The 22181-nt window shown below is 38.7% G+C and overlaps 1 protein-coding gene across 2 annotated transcripts; it reads left to right on the top strand.

The window, feature by feature from the left end:
* The first annotated feature begins 312 nt into the window (after positions 1–312).
* On the top strand, positions 313–10079 carry ATOX1 (antioxidant 1 copper chaperone). 2 transcript variants are annotated; one of them, XM_039335747.1, is made up of 4 exons: positions 313–471; positions 5178–5253; positions 7275–7445; positions 9900–10079. In XM_039335747.1, the coding sequence occupies exons 1-3, from the start codon at positions 466–468 to the stop codon at positions 7397–7399; spliced, it is 207 nt and encodes a 68-aa protein (XP_039191681.1). In that variant the 5' UTR covers positions 313–465; the 3' UTR covers positions 7400–7445; positions 9900–10079. The 2 variants fall into 2 exon arrangements, with proteins under 2 accessions (XP_039191681.1, XP_039191680.1); XM_039335746.1 differs by having other exon boundaries at positions 9827–10079.
* The last annotated feature ends 12102 nt before the right edge of the window (positions 10080–22181 follow it).

The following is a 22181-nucleotide window of genomic DNA, read 5'->3' as shown; positions in this document are numbered from 1 at the left end:
CCGAGCTGAGCGCCTTAAAAAGGGAAGAAAGAAGCGACTGTTGGTGCTGGGGGATTTGCCGGCTGCGGGTTTTTGATTTTTCCTTTTTCCTTGCCTACAGAAGTATGGCAGAAATATGGCCGTTCTGGAAAAGGGGCGTAAGATGCCACGCCAGCCTTGGCTGTTGTTGCTGGAACCAGCCACCCCCTCCTTCCCGAGCCGGGCGCCCACCCTGCCTCCCAACTGAGGCGCTGCCCTCGACTCCCCAAAGGAATTTCTCCCTCTGCCGGAACCAAGAACACACGGCGCCCCGCTTCTTTCTTCCCCGCCCTACCAGCCTACGGCTTAGAAAGGAGGAGCCGCAGCCTCGGCGCAGGGAGGAGCAAGCTGGGGTCTGGTCTGCAGGCCTTTCGCTTTGCTGAGGCTGGACGAACTGTCGGCTAGCCGAGGAGCAAGCGAGAAAAGGTTTCTGGAGGAGCAGCAGCCATGCCGGTAGGTACTTGCACAGCACGCTATAATCTGAGACTCGGGTTGGGGCGGCGTGGGAGAAAAAAGAGGCCGAGCCCAGAAGGAGGCGCTGAAAAGGAAGTTTCCTGGCGGTCTTTCTCGCGGTGTAGCGGGACCAGCTCTCCAGTGCCCCTCTTGTGATTTCCTATTTTTGGGGAAGAAGCCCTTCGCCTTTCGTGGGGACAGTCCTGTTTATCTTGCTCCCCGGTTTGGTTCTTCCAACGCCCCCCACCTGTAAGATCTCCTAAATCGCGTTGGGATTCCAGAGGAAGGATGACCCATCGGCGCGGTAGTTGCCCCTGGGCGGAAGGACGGGCGAGGGGGGTTGTCACGGAGCTTTGCTGATAACTGATAACAAGAGGCTTCTTCTTAGCCTTTCCCAGATTGACGTCCTCCAGAATTCCCGGCCAAGTCCTAATACTTCTAGAGGCATCAGTTTGGTAAAGGTTGCTGGCAGCCTTTTTTAAAAATGAAGTGTGTTATGAGAAATTAATCCTTTTGGCCAACGGGTTTTGCAGATGTTTTTTAGACCTCGTAATGGTATGCTACCCTCCCCCCACCCCCCCAAAAATAACCTGGAAAATTGTGCTTGGCCAAGCGTCTTTCGCACACAAAATCCTGCACTTCATTTTTCTGACGCTCATGCATTTGCATTCCACAGAACAAATGAATCCTTGAATATGTGTGCATGGGTGTGTGTCCTATTTAATACATTTTTCTCCAGCTTGGTACTCTTCTGATGAGTTTCATACTATCTGGAGTGTTTTAGCCCAACAAACCTGTCAGATCGAAATGATTTGTCACCAGGATTGGGAGAGAAAGCCTGACGTCCTCCAAAAACATTTGACAATTGTTCTCATAACTCGAGTATTAACTATAAAGAATTCATTGTCATTTATGTAAATACAGTATACATCTTCCTGGCCGTGTTCATCTAGGACTAACAGTATATCTTTGCTCCAATTCCATATGAAAGAGCATGTTTTATAAAGTTGCCTAATTTGCCTACCTTCTCAAGCTTCACTAAGGGTATCTGCCGATAAACTGCTTGATTTGAAGTATCAGTGTCAGCTCCAGTCAAGTGAAATCTTCTCTATCCATTGGTTTTTGCAGATAATTGTGGCCTTCCAGATAGAACTGCTCTGGATGCTTCAACTATGTATATATACACACTTTATGCTTATGTATTTATTATTGAAGTTATTAGGCACATGAGGAATACTCTCCTTAAAACAGCCACTTCATGATGATGACAACTGCTGCTTATAAAATAAGCAGCAATTTCTAACTAGCCATGTACAATACAAAAATTATAATAACATTAATTTCTAGCTAGTAGTCACTCTGGCTAGGAGTTCTTATAGTTAAGAGTCTTAGGATAATGCAGGAACATTGGTTTGGAGAGTACTGTATTTGAGTAACAACATCCCAGTTTGGTAAAGCTGGCAATACTTTTTTAAAAAAAGAAAATGAGCATTTGTAGCAGCACATAAACTGGACATAAACCTCAGTTGGTAGTGTTAATTGAGTACTGATGGATTGCAATTAACTAACTGCATTTGTATTACTAGGATACTATTCCTTAGTTAAACTGGGTTTCTGGGTATGAATGATATGAAACTGATTACATGGACTGGCTTTGCACAATTCACAGGGTTACAACATGGCTAATTACATTTTTGTCTATTTCACTCTGAAACCCAGCCTTGTATATTCTTACAGCAGAGGTGGGAAATTTTGAAAAGTAGAAACCACACCAACATTTTGGAAAGAGGGGCAAGAATCACTCTGGATAAAGTGAAGACAGATCAAGATTTATCGGGGGGGGGGGTTTGCCCCTTGGTTTTGGGGATAGGAAATTTTAAGTTGCAATTTTGGCTTGTTTGCTTGTTTTAACTGAGACTGGCTTTGGATTTAAGCTTATTTGTGTTACCTGCGTTAAAATAGCAGAAAGCCCCACCAATTTTCAATTGTTAATCCAAAACTTGCAAAAAAAAAATGTGGGATTAAGGGTGTCTCATCATGCTTTGAGGCATTCATAGTAAAAGGAGCCCTTCATTTCAACATGTTGACAAGTAGTAACAGCTGAAAAATCTCCATCTTCTGGTCATTCACAATGCAATTATGGCCTTTTACCCTAACCTTTCCCTGTTTTTACAATAAATTTAGTTGCATTTTTCCTCCATGAGGGCAGAACCATATATAATCAAGTGCTGGGATCTTAAAAACCTTTATAGTTCCTCTTCAGAACTTGTTCTTCAACACAGCAGTTGCAGTTTTGTCTAGTTGTTTATAAACTCTTTACATATTGCAAAATTAAACCACTTGCCACTTATATGGAAATATCCTGATTAACAGAGCCTGTTTTATTTATTTTTTTATCCTTCCTCTGTTCTTCCCATTGCCATAATCACCACACTAAGAGGTTTATTGTTGCAAGAACAGCAACAATGAAAAAAGTATTGATGGGGGTAGGGAAGTTCATCCAAGAATTTTCTGTCACTTCTGGCTAATCCATGGTGATCCAAGTATCTTGTTGCTTCTTGTGGACTGGGGAATGAGGCTTGAGATTGTACTGAGGCAACAGAAAGATGTAAAAGAGTGGCATCATTGAAGCCTGTGTTCTCTTCATTGCACTGTTACTCAACTATGGCAACTTCTCAGCTTTGTAGGGGACATGGAAGAGCACACAGGACTGCCATATGCTTTCTTTCATTCTTTTTTCCATCAGAACTTAAAACTAACCACTATGGCTTTCTTTGTTCTGGATAGAAAGTAGGCAAAAGAAGTCATCACCCTTCCTGTACTGACCCTGATGCATCATGGGCCTTATTTTAAATAATGGGAGATGTGGGCCTGAATAGCTTTCACTATCATATGTAGCACTCACTGTCCATTGTACCTCAAATTCTGGAATAGAAAACTTGACAGAGTCTTGTGGCATCTAAAAGATCAATCAAACACATCTGATTAATTGGGCTGATATCCATGAACACTTGCCATATTATGGAACTACCATAAATACGAGAGTGTTCCCATATAATACTTTCCTTGATCAAGGTGACAGAATTGGAAGAGGCCATTTAAGCCACTGGGTGCAGTTAAAACACCTCTACCAGTTGATTGCCCATCTTCTGATTTGGTCAAACTGCTTTGACTATTAGCAATTTGCCTTCTTTAAAACCATTATTCTGGGTCTTCCATTGTGGTAGGAAAAAGGACAAGTCACAGCCTTCTGTACACTAGTCATTCAGAAACATGAAGAGTGCTTAATCTTTCCTTAAATTTCTTCATTTTTTTTTTGTCTCTTGTGTAGGATTTAGTTTCCGCCTCCTAGATCCTCTTCCTTCTCTTTTAAGAACCAATTCAAGAAACAGCTGACAAAAGAGAATGGACTGTTGATGTCTGTGATTTAGAAATTACCCTCCTATTGATTTAGCTTAAAACTGCACTTGCCTCTTGCAGCTACGTGTTGACAGTTCTTACTCACCTTGCATTCCATAAAGAACATTGCTGAATATTTGTTAACATAACTAAAGAAATTAAAGTGCAAGTCTTGGCAGTGGGTACAAATGCATTAAATAAAGGCAAACTAAGGGTTTATTCTCATAAAAAAATGGAAAGTAAAATAATGGAATTATTTTTCAGAACTTCTTTTGGTGCATCTGTGATCATTTCAGTCAGTCACTTATGCCTAATACCATGTCTGTTGTCCATATTGGCTAGGGCAGTAGTTCTTAAACTGACCCATCATCCCTTTTCCTGGTCTTGAAATACTATCAGTATCAGTGCCCCCACAAAAACCCAGCATCTATTTTAAACTGGATTTACAAAGGCTAGAAGCTCAACTCACAAATGAGCAATTACAAATTGCTCTATTATTCCCAAATTACTGTCCTAGTTTAATTACTGTCCTAGTTTAAGAACCTCTAGGCTAAGGTAACTAGAGTTATAATCCAGTACATTTATAGAGTGCGTGATTGGGAGGATATGGACATATATTCCTGTGAATTATATCAGGATTGTACTAGGCTGGTGTTAGTATGTGGGATTTCTTAATGTGTTTTTATGTTACTAACTTTAATATGTTTTTAAACATAGGAAGAGGACCCCAGGGTTTTGTTTTGTTTTTGTTTGTTTTTTTGGTCCTTAGATTTTCAGGTATTACATCAGTAAATCTCTGGTGATTAGTGTGTCTCTTAGGGGAAACAAACTAGACTTTCAGTTATCCTTCCTACTTCTAGTGAAGGCAGAAATGCTTAGACTCAAGAGATTTGGCCCTGCTTATGGCATTAAGGCTTGCATCCACTTCTGTCCACACATTCCTTAAGTTGGATTCCACACTTTTCTCCAATTTCAATCTCGGTGAAATGTACCTGAAGTGTTACTTTAAAAACCGGTTAGTCCTTTTCAGTATGACTCTTACTTCTCTCCTTGACTACCTCCCTCTGCAACAAATTCTAGCAAGAGTGCACAAAAAGCCACAGAGACAATTGGATAATTCTCCGAGGACTGGCTGAGTTGTTTACAAAGAATCCAAGTTGTGGTTCACAAATTATGTTTGCATGTTTATGTTCTATAGAGTAAAGATTTGTGAATATTAGTTAACATAATATTTAGTTGTGCTCTGCATTGTACATGTAATTTAGACACTGATGAGTTTCTTATTGTTTTAATTCTCGTGATTTCAGAAACATGAGTTCTTTGTGGATATGACCTGTGAAGGATGCCTCAATAGTGTGACCCGTGTTCTCAACAAACTGGGAGGTGAGAGAAATTTTTCCAACTGTTTCCAACTGTTCTTGCTTGGAACACTTAAGAGTTTTGCTCATAACCTATCTAGAAAAACTGACATCAGGAACTCCAAGATCAGTATCAACTTTATAAGATGATATCCCACTAAAATATTTTTGATAATTCCACCACACTAGAACAATGTTCTCCCCCGCAGTATGCCACAGTAAATTCATGTTTATGTATTGAATTTATTATTAAAGGCTGCCTTTCTATTAATATGGAGAGTTGCCTAAACTAAATAATATCTGTTGAGAACTACATGTTGAATTTGCATTTTATGATTTTTAATGAGAAAATGGAAAATCCCCTTCTGAGAATCATTTCCTCTGCTGGAATATTATAGATTGTCCTGTAAACTTTATTCTCTTTGCATCAAATGATCCTATGTTCATTTAACAAATAAGTTTTCTATGTAACTTTTGGTCTGAGAAGACCTCTATTACTCTCTTTCAGATCTTAATAGGGCTCTACCCTCCTCCTGTCCTAAATTAGAACTGGTATAATGTGGCTTTTTAAAAGATATCCTATACAGAATATATACTTCCATGTTCAGAACTAAATGAAGGCCTTATGAATGTGATTTCATGAAATGCACCAAGAAGCTTCATGTTATCTGTTTTGTATGTATACATATATTTATGCTATGATTAAGGTGAATTAAATGGGTGTACAGGTAGTCCTTGAATTACAACCATTCATTAAGTGATGTTTAAAGTTACAGCAGCATTGAAAATGGGGACTTATGACCTGTCCTCACTCTTAACGACCACTGCAGCATCCCCACAGTCATGTGATCAAAAATTAGGTGCTTAACAACCAGCATGTATTTATGATGGTCGCAGCATCCTGGGATCATGTGATTGCCATTAGCAATCTTCCCAACTGGCTTCCGTCAAGTTCACTTAATGACCACATGATTCACTTAACATCTGCAGTGATTCACTTAACAACTGTGGCAGAGTAGGTCATAATAGCTTGCCTAACAATTGCCTCGCTTAGCAACAATTGTCTCGCTTAGTAATTGTGGTTGAAATGTGCATAAATGTTATGCACATTTATCATTTTTGACATACCATATGTCCTGATTTTATATCCAGCAGGCCTTGGAGAATGGCCTGTTGTCTTTATCTTTTCTAGATAATATAAAAAGTGTCTATCAAACTTTGGAAAAGGTGTATGTCTTCTGTTGCATTTTTATCGTCCCTGGAAAATATGCATATTTTTTCCAGAAACATTGGAGAATGTGCACACATCAGCACAAGCCCAGCAATAATGTTGTACTTTGACCATGCAGTAAGCAAGATCTCCAAGTAACTGGTAATTTGACAAATCAGCTAGGTGTGATTAGGTCAGTATATTCTGTTTGCAAGCAATGTTGGGCAATTTTATATCAATCAATACCTGTTGAGTATAATCCAACATTACTGTGCACATTATGCCCATGTATCCTCATAGATAAATAAAACTGCTCTATACTGTAGTACTGCATAGAAATTAATATCATTTTGATCAGTCACAGATTTATATTCTTAGAGGTCAGTTTTATTTCAAGAAAGCTGTGCTACTCCCTAAATCCTTAATACAGGGTTGGGAACCAGACTGTGGAAATGTTGGGCAAGGGCACCTGGATGAAACTGCATTTCTCAAAGCAGCACAAAACCATACCATCTTCCTTCCCTATTCCCCTGCCCCCCCCCACTGCCACTGCCACCTCTACTGGTCTGCCAAGTCGGAAAGATTGGGGACCGCTGCCTTAATACACACAGAATAACAGAGTTGGCAGAGTCCTTGGAGGTCTTCTAGCCCAACCCCTAGTCAAGCAGGAGACCCTATACCATTTCAGACAAATGGCTGTCCAGTCCCTTCTTAAAAGCCTCCAGTGATGGAGCGCCCACAACTTGTGAAAGCAAGCTGGTTTATTGTTGTCACTGTTAGGCTGTTCTCACTGTTAGGCAAAAAATACCATGCCTGTTATTTCTTTCCTCTCTCAGGTGTTCAGTTTGAAATTGACCTACCCAACAAGAAAGTGAGCATTGATTCTGCTCACAGTGTTGATACATTGTTGGACACCCTGAAGAAAACTGGGAAAAATACCTCCTATCTCGGAGAGAAATAAACATTTAGAGAAATGTTGCTGATTGGGCTCTTTTGCTTTAAGAAAGGTTAGTTGTCAGAATTATTTAAAAACTGCTGTCTCAGTAGAACTGAATATGATGTGAAATGTGCTGGAATAGCAGTCTCAGATGTTAATAAAATATATTGATCTGATGTTAGTTTTGTGAAGACTAACTACTCTCTCCTGCTTCAGATTAGGAGTTAGGTGTGAAAAAATTAATGTCATATTTTTATACATGTGGCTTTGCCCAAGAGTAGAGACTTTGCATCACCACACCATCCCTAGTACAACAGACAAAAAGTCGTATTAGTTATAGCTGGATTTGTGTTGGAGCTATAAAGCTGTGAAGACAAAGAAAGTATCCAGACCGAGCCTTATCCTGCATATTGCTGAGCAAGCAGCTAGGGCTGCACATATCTGACATTTTAGGAGGAGTTAAATCTGTCCAACAACCAGTTTGGTGAGATGGAGGAGCAAAGCACCAACTTAATCTGGTGTCCTCTTTCCCTCAAAATCGCTCAAAACAGCATGCTCCATTTTCTTTCCAAATTCTGCCTTTGTGCAGAAATAACTACAGAAGTGTGCATGCAGCAGCCATTCCTGTCCACAAGGTGAAGTGTTTAGGCCCTATGTTTATTTAATTTTAATATATTTGTTAAAATACTTTTAGCCCTCCTAAAAAGAAAAATAGCCTTTCAGAGAACTGGAGACTGTGCAGGTAGCATTGTTATAAGATTCAGCTTATTTTTTCAGTCTTACCTTCTCTTTGGTAAAACTGATTTTACACATTTCTGTAGCAGTTCAACTCTTCTGGCCACATCAAGTCTCTTCCCACATCCAGCCAAAGCATAAAGCTAAAATGTTGATAAAATCAGTAATAAATGAGCTTTGTCAAAATATGAACCTGACTCACATGGACTGAACAGTATTCTTTTGAATAGATGAAGCACGTCCTTCCTCCTTTGTACCTTCATCTTAAATGGGTTGAGCTTCGGGTTACAGTTACAGATTGAACACTTTTCCTTACGTGAATTGGGGAGAAAATGAGTGGGTTGTATACAAACCAAGATGATTTCACACAGTCAGAGAGGGTCAAAAGCATCATAGAACAAAGTGTCTTAACCATCTTATGGGAAGCAAGAACAAAAGACGCAATACATACTTCTTGGAAAATCATGTTCTAGAGCAGGGGTCTCCAAACCTGACTGCTTTAAGACTTGTGGACTTCAACTCCCAGAATTCCTCAGCCAGCATGGCTGGCTGAGGAATTCTGGGAATTGAAGTCCACAAATCTTAAAGCAGCCAAGTTTGAAGACCCCTGTTCTAGAGCATGCGAACCACTACAGAGATGGCTCAAATCCCATGGACCCCCTCATGGAAAGAGAACTCTTACGGGAGAAAGAAAACCCTTCTTGAGATGATTGGGCTGAATGGACAAAGTAAGTTTTTACAAAGTAGTGCCTGGTTCCCAAACACTACAGAACAGCGTATTGGGATCTGTAGGTAATCAATAGCACTATGGGCCTGGAAGCATAAGTAGCCAGTGCAGCCACTTCAAAATCAATGTATTACCCTGTAATAGTGATGTTGTCTTGCCAGCTACTGGCTACTACATTCTGCACCAGGTTATTTCCAAAGGCTGCCCTACACAGAGCATGTTCTAGTAATCCAAACTAATAGGCTTTATATTTCTATCTGAGTGGATTTTTTTTTTACAGAGAGATCAGTAGGATCCACTACTATGAAGTATGCCATTTTTTATTTTTGGAGGAATGTGGATAGGGTATGGTAGCGGCAGAAGTAATCTATGGTGCTAGCTTCCCATCTACACTGAGTTTTGATAGCTACCATATTGGAATAGCTTAAAGCAGGGGTGTCAAACTGCCAGCCCGCAGGCCGGACGCATCACCAGGAAACTGCACCCACCCAATTGCCAGCAATGGGGAAAAAGCTCTGATACGTTGTGTGACGTCACATGACATCGCGAGTTTGACATGTCTGGCTTAAAGTAAAGGATGATGTTTTAAAAGTAAAATCAGAAATAGGAACATCCAAAACAGAGTAAAACAGAGACAATAGTTTCTAGTTCCACCAATAGCACAATTCAAGAGGATTATATCAACACCAATTACTGCTATTATGAGAAATCACTGTGTTTATTTTATATCCATTTACAGGTAGTTGCAGTGATTCACTTAACAGCTGTGGCAAGAAAAGTCATAAAATAGGGCAAAATTCATTTAACGACTGTCTTGCTTAGCAACAGAAACTTTGGTCGTAGGTCGATGACCGTATACTGTGAATGTATCTGTACGGTATTTTTTTAATTCTGATAATGTATCACAATTTGCTTAAAGCGGTTGTGCTATGTAGCTTCCACCAGCAGGTGGAGATCATGTCTAACTCTTACTTCCCCTGATTTTCCAGCAATGCTTTTAATATGGCTTCAGTACCAAGGGAGTTACTTCTACTTTTGTTGATCCTGTTCCTTTGACTGCAGTTGCCTGGCCAGATGTTGGAAAAGAGAGAAGGGAAGAAAACAATTTTCCACTGGGAAAAAGGACTAAGAGAAAATGTGACCCCAGATGGCCCAAGTTTCCTCTTACAAATGTAACACTTATGCATTCTTCTGTTACGATCTTGTAATAAAGCAAGGAGCTGTTCCTATTTTCATGTAAAAGTCTTGACTTTGTGCCTTTTTTCAGAAACAGCCAGTAGCTTTTAAAAGAATCAAGCTGGTTAATTCATATTCACCTATATTCTAAAGCAGACTTTTGCAAACTTGTGCCCATAAATGGCTATGATGCTAGAGATTATGAAAGAGTGGTCAAATAGTCTTGAGAATCTCAGATTGCAGAAGGATATACAGGAATGTGCCAGGACCAAATTAAGCTCATGTAGTTTTTACATTCACTCTTACTATACTTCCCTTTCTATAACCAGTAGTGCTTCCTTCCCTCTTTCCCTTCCCTCCTTTTCTGCAAATTATATATACACCCATCTCAACAAACCTCTAGGTGGCTTACAAACAATATAGTAATATAAAACGTATACAATTATTGGCAGAAAAAATAAATCCAATGATTTTATTATATATTAATCCCCAACTAAAACCAGAACTTGTACTAATCGATGAGCATGGTAGATTTCCTGGGGCAGAAGTTAATTTGCATGGGACTAAGACTGTGGTACTGGGAATTTATGCCTCAGCTGATAATAAAGTACTGTTTTATAAACAAATTATAGATTTGAGATATTATAGAGATATTAATTATTTTCTTTTAAAAATTGATATTTGATAGCAGGTTAAAATGGAGTGTTTTTCCCCACAGCTGGATAGAATTTCTGAGGAGAGAAATCTCTAAACTACCCCTTGCTACATAGGCAAAGGTGGAGTCCAGACAGTACCATGCTTTCAGTTTTGTGGCTAGACCTTATTCAGACAAGGCCATGAAAACCATTTTGTATTTTAGGTCTCATTATATTGAAATTATTAGGACTTAAGTCAGGGGTAGTCAACCTTGGCTCTTTTATGACTTGTGGACTTTAACTCCCAGAATTCCTGAGCCAGAGCTGACTTAAGTATTTAATGATGAATTGATTTCATTTTTAATAAAACCTGAGTGTGCAATTGGAATTTGTGAAGGGCATTTCTCTTAATTTTTTAAAATAAACATAGGCCAACTTAGTTCAATAACCAGACATCTGTTTTCTGGGCACAAAATTATTTAACATTAATCTAGATATAAACAGAAATGTGGCCAGGATTATAGCTGATGCCTCTTAATCCTTTGCAATTGTTAAAAGGGAGAGACAGATTTACTATTTTATGTGTACGATGCCTTTATTAGTTTTACAAATAACTCAAGGGGATGAACATGTCCAACACACCCACCTTCTCTTGTTTTCCTCACAACAACAACCCTGTGAGGTGGGTTGAGCTGAGAGTGACTGACCCAAAGTCACACAACTAGCTTTCATAAGTTAAGGAAAAATTCTAAGCATTCATATTTTTAACATTACATTCAAGAAGGATATCGAACTATGTCTCCTTACATCTTCAGATCACTGAATGAAGCATAACAAAAGATAAACATAAGCATAACATTTTCTAACTTTATTATCAAGAAATTATTTTCCTGGGAGTTCTACCTACATTCCCAACCCATGGCATTTTTGACAGTTTTCAATTTAATCTTGCTTAAATTGTATTGTTTGGATCACAATCCTAAATTTATCATTGCAGGGTTATGAGAAAGATTAATCCTCTTTGAAATATTTGTGGCTCATAGCCCCTCAATGTGTGAGAAACCCTTGTCGTTTTACCATTGTTATGACTTGCTGTGGTTTTTTAAAAAAATGTCTGTTGAAATAATAGTACAGTTTTTAAAAATAAGCATTGGTATGTCCCCATTATTTTAGTATTTCTCTTTTGAAAGGCTATCAGGATTAATTATTATTAGAACCAGTGGTTCCTTATTTAAATAATACAACGCTGGCTCCCATTGATATAATCGTCAACTCTCTGAAATCATCTACCTTCAGTCAGACCTGCAGCATCGTTCCCTTTCTCTTAGTTTCACAGACAACTAAGGACTCGTTTTTTTCATTCATTTAGCAATTTGTGCCCTTCTCTATTTACCACTCTTGTATTGCAAGCCTCAATCATCCATACATCATAGTCATCCATAGAAGAGAATATATGTAACTCAGGGCTGAACTGTGGAGCCCTTGGTGCTCTCTGCACTTGCTTGCTTGCTTGCAGACATTTCAGGCAACATCATTAAGTAATGTAACAGCTGATTACATTACCTACTTGGGTAATGAAATGTCAACAAGCAATCAACCAAGCTCAGCACCAAGGGCTCCATCATTGTCATCAAGAGATGGGTCCATTCACCTCCACCTCCTGCTACTAGTAAGGACAGTACTGGTCAGTTTGGCTAGCCAATTACTGAGCAGCCTTATGGAAAAGATTAAGTGTGAATGAGGAGGTCAGTTCTTCCATCCAAGTTACATTAGGAGATGGTAAGATTATCCATCCAATCATGATCTGCCATATTCCATATCTCACTTAGTCTCCCATCCACCTGCTTCTCTTCCTCTCTTTTCAAAGCATTTGACTTATGAAGAATTTGTGAACATTTAAAACTATTCTATAAAACTTCAAGTGGGCAATATTACCTCCATGGATTTGGGTTTTTTTTTTCTTATGGCGAGCAGAGCTATTGCTGCATTTCTTCTTTGAAACTTAACAATATTATGGCAAGACTAAAAGAGAACAATTTATGTGGCACACACAGCACAGTTTTTGCCATGGTCTCCAATCCACAACCCAATGTCTTCTTGTCTAAATTTTGGTGCCTTTACTCTCCTTGTAGAGCTAGCTGAGCATCTGAGTGAAGAAATAGCATGGTTAGAGTTTTACCATTTGGCGAAGGTTTTCTATGCTGTTCTTTCTGTTGGCAGAGAATGAGCCAAAAACAGCTGACACTTCAATAAATCACAGAGTTTTTATGTGCATTCTCATGCTCAGTCCTGCCATCTTTTGTAAATAATAAGTCTCAGTAGATGATAAGCTTAAAAACTGAAATTAATACTGCACTCTGCAAACAAGCTGAAAATCTAGCTAATAGCTAAGAGATCTTTGGAGACATCAGAAGATATGTTGTTGCCTGGAAATATATATATGCAGTATTTCTACCATAGCAATAAACATTGCCAAACAGGAAATATGAAATGAATATAAATAATGTTACAATCAGAAAGATGCATCTCTTTTTTACTATATTCACAATTCCATCCTCTCCCCACTCTTATCCTAACCATACCACAGCATTTTGAGTTCAACTATTCTGCTTTCCCCAGCCCTGTGCCCTCTAAATGTATTGGAATTTCAGTTTCCAAACCCCCCATCCAGCATTACAAAATCTTGGAGCTGATCCATTGGACAAACTAGTTAAAATGCTTAGTTTAGAGCATCACTTTTCAGGACAAACACATAAAAAAAAGACTTAGAAGTGAAGTGTCAAGGTTCAAGTAGTTCTTATACGTTTATACTAAACATTTATTTCTAAATCTCTGCCAATAATGAAAAGAAGCTCACATAAACAAGTAAGTAACAAGTATAATAATGAAAAGCAGCTAAAATAAACATGTTGAGAATTACAGTTCTAAAAGCTAAACCATGCTTTTTCATGTCAGGCTCATAACCCTGTGAATATCATCCAACCATTGCCCTGAATGGGAGAACTCCTTTTTCTTAAAATTGGCCTTGGAAGGATTTGAACTGATTTGAATTGATTTAAATCTGAAGGAGGAAAAGGAGGATATTTATTAATAAGGAGGCCTTATTAAAAAGCCATGTTTAGCCACATACAGTTTTAGGTTTAGCAGTAATATTTCCTATAATGTAACCTAATGGTGACATCCATTCATTTCACGTTATAGCAGTTCCCAAGTTCTGCCTATGCTGCTTTAAAAGCCAATGACATAGTTGCTTTTAAGGTTCTTGCCTCCTCTCTATTCCCCCTGACCTCCAAATCTTAGTAGTCCAAAAATGAAATGCTGGCCATCTGGCAAGAGGCATCCTGCTTATGCTTTTAATAAGTGATTATATGTGTGATAGACCCTTGTAGCAAGGATATGTTTTTGAGGGATGGGGGTTGGGGCGCTACTATCTAAGCAAAGAGTAAAGTCAATCAAGTCCGACTCTAGGGTACGGTGCTCATCTCTGTTTCTTGGCCGAAGGAGCCAGCGTTGTTCAAGGACAATTTCTGTGGTCATGTGGCCAGCATGGCTATCTGCCAAAGACACCCAGAACACTGTTACCTTCCCACTGACTTGCATTCGCGTGCTTTCAAACTGCTAGGTGGGAAGGAGCTGAAGCAAATAACAGAGCTTACCCTGTTGCGTGGAGCTCATGTCTCAAACCTGAGTTGTCAGCTCTCCAGCTGACAAGCTAGCTAAAAAAAAAATAAATCCCCACCCATAAATTAGATTGCTACAGAATAACCCTTTGAAAAAGTCAACTAGGGATGTATTTATGTTTTTGCTTATTTTGTGTTCATTGCAATCAACCAGCTTCTTGGCCCTTCACAGTGGTGCCTCATTGGGGGGCAGGGATGGGGTGGAGAGCATTCCTGGAAGGATGAGTAAAAGAAGCCATAAATATACACCAATAGTACTATATACTTACCCAAGACATAAAAGTCAACCCATTTGCCCAGCTAAAGCAAGAAGATATTTGGAAAACTATTTAAAGCAAGAAGACACAAGGAAAAGGTATTCAAATGACATGACAGTCTACCCCTACAAAAATCAAAATCAGGCAGGCAATAGTTTTCCCTGAAACTCTCCATGGAAGTTAAAGATGAGTTTTGATTTTGAAGAAGCAGGACTGAATGATATTGTTGCTTCTGAACTTTGGTAACCAAGACTCCTGAGAATATCCTAGAATAGCAAAGAAAACAGATAAAATAATAATAAAACAACTCCAGAGTTCTCACTTGATCAAACTAGGTGAAGTATCCTATTTTGGACATACAGTATTATGTGGAGACCCAGCTCTCTGGAGAAGACTCTGCTGCTTGGAAAGGTGGAAAGAAATAGAAGAGGGCAACCAGAAGCAAAGTAGATGGACTCCATTATGCAGCAATGGGTGCATACTATAAGACTTGAATGGCCAGTCTTGGAACAGATCATCCTGCGTGGTCCCTCAAAGTTAATACAGACTTGATGGCACATATCCAATCAATCAAAATTTCCTGGTCAGATTTTAAAAATACAATTCTCTTTCTTGGTAACATTAGGCAATAAATGAGTAATTAAGGTTGGGAGTCAGAAATTCCTTCTACTTTACTTATTTCACTAAAGCCGAACTTCCTTCTGTAATCTGGAACATTTAATTATTTAACCCACAATAACTCCCTTCCTTTGCCATATCTCTTAACATATTTTGAAAGATAGCCTTTAGTGTATTGCATCTGTAATTTTCTTGATTCCCACTTAGTGGATGGGTTTAAGTAGCTTCTTCCTTTCTCTAAAAATTTGAATCTTTTGCCTTAGATATTTGATACGGAGTGTGTTATCATAGTTATGCACAGCAAAATGCAGAATAATGGAGTTGGAAGGGACCTTGGAGGTCTTCTAGTCCAAGCAGGCAACTCTATACTATTTAGGACAAGTGTCTATACAGTGTCTTCTTAAAAGCGTCCAGTGATGAAATGCCCACAACTTCTAAAAGCAAGCCATTCCACTGATTAATTGTTCTCAATGTTGAGAAATTTCTCCTTAATTCCAGGTTGCTTCTCTCCCTGATTAGTTTCCATCCATTGTTTCTTGTCTTGCCTTCTGGTGCTTTGAAAAATAGTTTGACTCTTTGTGACTGCCCCTCAAATATTGGAACGCTGCTATCATGTCACCCCCAGTCTTTCTTTTCATTAAACTAGACATACCCCATTCCTGCAACCGTTCTTCATATGTTTTAGCCTCCAGTCCCCTAATCATCTTTGTGGCTCTTCTCTGCACTCTTTCCAGAGTCTCAGCATCTTTTTTTATAATATGGTGATCTGGTGATCTGGATGCAGTATTCCAGATCTAGTCTTTCTAAGGTTTAAATTATTTTTATTTTAAATTATTAAATTATATTTAAAATATAAATTATGTGGATACTCACCTCTTTTTCTTTAAAAAGATCTACTATTGCTAAGCAAGATATTTGCTCCTTAAATAAGTGCTAACAATATACATAACAGTTTTTTTCCTGATGGAAATTATATCTTTATTGCTATAGTTCAACATAAAGTTGGAACAGGGAAGATACCGATAAAAAGGGTTAATTAATTTGCCTGCAAATTAACTGTCTTTTGCACAATTCAAAATGCTATTTTTAAGATAGATCTAGCTCTAGTACCACCAACCTCTGAAGTTTATGCATATTTCAAAGCAACCTCAGACTTTACCTTCCAAATGCAACACTTCAAAAGCAGAATTGAGTTCAAAGTTCAGAGTTGTCATTTTGTCAAATTCAATATTTTGCTATTTTTAACTGACCCCAAACTATACTAGCTGCCTTAGTACCACCAACCTTTTGAAGTTTATATAAATTTCATGTGCAACCTCAGACTTTACCTTCCGTGCAATGCAACACTATCAAATTACTTAATTGCAGTGCTTTTTTCAGAGTTTCAAAAGTCAAAGGAGGTGCCGGAACTCACACACATCATACAACCCATCTTGCCTTATAGGTTTGCCTTTTGATGTATAAAATGTGCATTTCTCATTGCCGTGCAATTATTATGATTACTTAAGCAGTGCTTTTTTTCTAAAAAAAAAAAAAAAGGTGCCGGAACTCACACACATCATACAACCCATCTTGCCTAGCCTACAAGGTTCCATTCCAAAAAGGTGCCGGAACTCCATTCTGGATATTCTATGACAAAAAAAGCCCTGTACTTAAGTATAAATATACAGGTAATCCGAGACTTATGACAAGAGCCCAAAATTTCTGTTGCTAAATGAGACATTTGTTAAGTGACTTTTGCTCCATTTGGCAACCTTTTTTGCCACAGTTGTTAAGTAAATCACTGCAGTTATTAAATTAGTAACACAGTTGTTAAGTGAAACAGGCTTCCCCATTGAGTTTGCTTGTCAGGAGGTCGCAAAAGGGGATCACATGGCCTGGGCAGAAATGGCCATAAGTATGAACCAGTTGCCAAGCATGTTGCCTATTGACTTTATCAGACAGTCACAAAAGGGGATCACGGTGACCTTGAGACACTGCAACCGTCATAAATAAGTATGAACCAGTTCCCAAGCATCTGAATTTAGATCACATGACCATGGAGATGCTGCAACGGTTGTTAAGTGTGAAAAATGGTCATATGTCACTTTTAGGTGCCACTATAACTTTGAACAGTCAATGAACTGTTGTAAGTCAAGGACTATCTGTATTTAATGTAAGCAGATTTTCCTTTCTATAGGGAAGGAAACTCAGTGATAACTTTCAAAAGAGCGCTGGCTTTCACACTGAATGATGGGGAATATGGGGTCCAAGGGCCTCAGATTGTACCCGATACTCTAAGCATCTCATGGGAACTCAGTGAATTTTAGAAAAGGATTTCACAAAGTCCCATTTCACGTTTGTTCTCTCATTTCAATTCAAATGAGCTGAGTATTGAAATCTATACAGCTTTAAAGACAGAGGCCGGTGATACAGCTCAACTCTCATATATATAATCAAGAGCAGTGGTGGGATTCAAATAGGTGAACAACCGGTTCTCTGTCTGGATGCCGCTTCCGGAAGTCCATTCTAGGCCTGGGCAACAAATAATTAGCTACCGGTTCTGCGAACCAGCTGAATCCCACCACTGATCAAGAGCCAGTAACTATTAATACAAGGGGTGGGGAGAGGACCAGGGAATTCAACTGAGGGCCTCAATAAGTAGTAATCAATATTGTGGCAGAAAGAGCCATATCCAGTATTGGGGGTGCGCAAAATAGGTGGGCTATACCACATATCTGGGGTCAGGCTTTTCAGGAGACTATTTTTTTTTCATTTATTACAACACACTTATTTTAGGGATTACAATATCATGTACTGTATGTGTGTCTCCACCACAAAATGGCAGGACGCTATTGTGAGTTATCAGCAATCATGATCAAAGGGGCTTAAAGGAGGTAACCAGGGATTTAGAGACTATAAGCAATCAGAAGCCTAAACATATTACATGCAAGTGTATTTACCAAAGTTCCTTTCTCCTTGTTTTGAAACTCTTTTCCTGGAAGACAGAACAGAACAGAATAGCAAAGTTGGAAGGGACCTTGAAGGTCTTCTAGTCCAACCCCTCTGCTCAGGCAGGAAACCCTATACCATTTCAGACAAATAGTTGTCCAATCTCTTCTTAAAAACTTTCAGTGTCTGAGCATTCACAACTTCTGGAGGCACATTTTATGTATATGTAAAACCTGCATCTCTGCTTTCTTCATTCCACATTGCTCCCAAGCCACCTTGTCCTTCAAAAATAGAATAGTTAGAATTATTGTTTTGCTATTTCAAAGTAGGAAAACAAAGCTGAAGCAAACATAGACATATCCTTGAAAAATAGAGAATCAAACCCATTCACTTAAGCATACAGAGCAGGAAGTTCTCACAAAGTGATGCACGTTGTAATTTTGGGCTCCTCCAGCTCAGAATGCCATCCATCCAAAATTTTATGATAGAAGCATAATCTACTATGCTGGGCTATTGCCTAACAAATTTGCACAGATGAAATGTCATAATTTTGTTTTAATACAGCACTTCCATAGTCAATACTGTATGTGGTTGGCTGCTATTTTAGGCCTTGGACATGCATATTGTGGTCTTAGTGATATTGCCCACACAATACATAGAATAGAAATATGGAGAAATATAATTCATTTGTGATTTATATCCCACTTTTCTGGTCTTATCTTTGTGCCATCAAGTAAATCTTGTCTTCTGGCAACTACATGGACAAGTCGCAGCAGTTTTCTCTGCAACATTTTTTGGAACTTGTTTGCCCTTCCCTCCTTCCTAGTATCAGAGAGAGTATCAGGCCCAAGGATACCCAGCTGGCTTTATGCCTAAAGTGTCCAGGTGTTTAGCCTTATGCCTTAACCATTGCACCAAACTACACATCTGTGTGTCTCTCTGCCTCTCTGTCTCTCTCTCTGTCTGTCTCTCTCTTTCTCTGTCTCTGTGTCCCTTCAAATAGAATAGAATAGAATAGAATAGAATAGAATAGAATAGAATAGAATAGAATAGAATAGAAGTGTTGGAAGGGATCTTGGAGGTCTTCTAGTCCAACCCCCTGCTTAGGAAGGAAACCCTATACCATTTCAGACAAATGGTTGTCCAATCTCTTCTTAGTCAGAGTTGACTCTTGGCAGCTCCCTGGGCAAGTCCCTGCAATTTTTTATTTTTTTGTAAGATTTCATCACTATAACAAATTGGCTCTTTTAGGACTTGCAAAATTTCTACTCATAGGGCTCTCCAAATGAATAATAGACAAAGATTCTTATTGCATTCTTTGCTACCTTTCCTGCCTTATTAAACCACCCCTTATTCCTTCTTCAATGTTTCTTGTTTTGCTATTTCACTTCATCTTAAAGTTATGCTTAGGTTTTTTTTTTTTCCAGAGCATGTGGTTCCAGCAATAATGGGAGAGGAAAAAAGACCATCTGCAGCTCAAAAGGAATTCACCAACAGCTGTTGCAAAACAATGGCATCCTTGAAAGATTGTTTAGGATGATGTTTCAAAAGCTCACAGGCCTACAGAACTGAAGCAAGGATTCCGAACAAAATGTTAACCGTGCACAATTCATGCAGACACCAGTTTTGTAAGCCAGCGATTAGCTGACCTTGAGGCTTGGGAATGAACTTTCATGAACTGAAACCTAGTGCAAAAAATATACTCTTGGAATTATAACATCTCAGGCAAAGCATCAAAATTGGAAGTTTATAGATTGTCGTCATTTAAGCAAGAAATGGAGTTCAGCAACATCCTACAAGAGTATTGCAGGCCAGTTAGTCTCTTATTATTATTGTAAGAAACAATTAGGAAGCAATAACTCTTATTGTCTAATGCAAATCATCCAGAGTTGTTCTGATAAATCTAGATTTTCTTTTTCCCCTTTTCATTTCCCAACACTTTTGAAGGAGTATGTTTCCAGGAATATTTGATTAAATAACATTTGCATTCACCATTCCAGTATTTCATATGATTTCATAGTGGGATCTTCTGCTGCCTTCTGCTCTATAAAGATATCTGCATTACAAAGTTTAATATATTTATGGCTTTGATGTGGCACCTCAAAAACACATTTTGAGGTATCTTAGTATGTGAACCCTCCCCACATCACAATTTCTGGTCCTGTATATCATGTGAACCCAAACAATTCGGCTGAGTAAATCATGATTAAACTAACAATGAATAACTATGCCATGTGAACAAAGCCATACCCTTTCACAAGAATTTTCGGAAGCCTCATTCTGTAAAGGTGTGATTAAGATTAGTAACAGGATTCTCAGTCTCTGAAATGCTACTGTAATTTAGCAAACCAGTGGAAACGTTTGAAGCTCTTAGATTGATAAATTGTAACCCCCTGCATTTCAGCCAGCATGACCGGTGCCAACAAAGAGGGTTGCTAGGAGCTGAAGTTAGAAGGCCACAGATTTCTCAGTGTTTTTAAGAAGAAAAAAAAACATGGGGTTTTATTTTTCTGTTTCTTGATGGTGCTTCAATGTCTCGTGTAGTCCTGTGTTTGGGAGAGACACAAAATGCTTGTCTGGTAGGCCTCGTTCATGTGATGTTAGGCCTAACATCACATGAATGAAGCTGCCTCAGGAAAGGATGCTAAAATGACCCCAGTGTTATAGTTAAGCAGGTAAGCCTTTCTGTCCTGCACAATACAATGTGTCTTAAATCTGGGAGGGAGGTGGGCAGTTAAGAAATGTGAAATATAAATAAATAAAATCTATTCCATCTCTCTGATCCAGTGCAGATAGTCCTCAACTTACAACCATTATTTAGTGACCATTTGAAATTACCATGACATGAAAAAAATGACTTTTTAGCCATTTTTCACACTTAACAAAAGCTACAGCATCCCCATGGTTACATGATCACAATTCAGATGCTCGGCAATTGGCATGTATTTATGATGTCCCAGGGTCATGTGATCACTTTTTGTGACCTTTTGACAAGCAAAGTCAATGGATTCACTTAACAACTGTATTACTAACTGAACAACCGCAGTGATTCACTTACCTGTGGCAAAAAAATGTGATAAAATGGGGCAAAACTCACTTAACAACTGTCTTGCATAAAAATGAAAATTTGAGGCTCAATTGTGGTTGTAAGTCGAGGTTTACCTGTATACTTTTTCTTGAATGTAAACTAACTCACAATGATTCAGAATACCGACCTAAATATTGCTAAAGGGAATGTGACTGCCACTAACTCACATTCTCTTTTCCTCCCTCCCCCCCCCCCCCGTCTCTGAAAATGTTTAGGGGACAAATACCTGATATAACAAAATACCTCCGTTCTTTTCCCTAGTCAAGTCTCACACCATTATCTGTCAGCAGCACCCAATCTGGAATGACTTAGTTAATTGAATGGCAGCTACTGTTTTTAGTTCTCCCTGCTGGTATAAATAGAAGGTGAAAATTAAAGCATCCAGAGAGTGCCTAGGCCCTAGAGAGTCACCCATTTTCACAGAGTCTCCCTTTAGGTATTTATCTTGATCACAGATGTCAAAACTAACAGCTAGTTCTCAAGCAAACAGCTTGCATGACGTGGGGAGCTGTTGACCTGATGGAACTAGTTTAAAGTAGGAATAAATATAAAGCTGGATTAGTTAGTAACTGAATTCTGCCCAATAATATGACCAGCCTACCCCACCACTCCATTTTAAATGTATTATGAAAATACAGTGATATTGCAAATGACACTGTGCTCAGTAAACAATAATACAGGAATGTCTAATAATTTCACTGTGTAGTGTATGAAGTCTAGCGCCTTTAAATGTCCATTTCAAAGGCAACGTGACAAATATGAGATATACATCAGGTTTCTGGACTACTATTAGTATTTTTAGGTCTGGTCTAATGCAGTGACAACATCAAGCAAGAAAGAGATGGTATATTGCCTCTGTAGGCCTACCCACTATGGGACTGGCATCATTCTAGATACAAACTGGATGTATTCATATAACATGTTTCATTCTGGTTACTGGGTTAAAGCACTTTGGAAGT

This window comes from Crotalus tigris, unplaced genomic scaffold (assembly GCF_016545835.1).
Source record: "Crotalus tigris isolate CLP2741 ecotype Arizona unplaced genomic scaffold, ASM1654583v1 scf7180000017658.5313226, whole genome shotgun sequence".
In the NCBI taxonomy this organism is placed as follows: domain Eukaryota; kingdom Metazoa; phylum Chordata; class Lepidosauria; order Squamata; family Viperidae; genus Crotalus; species Crotalus tigris.
This window is presented reverse-complemented; position numbering and strand designations above follow the sequence as displayed.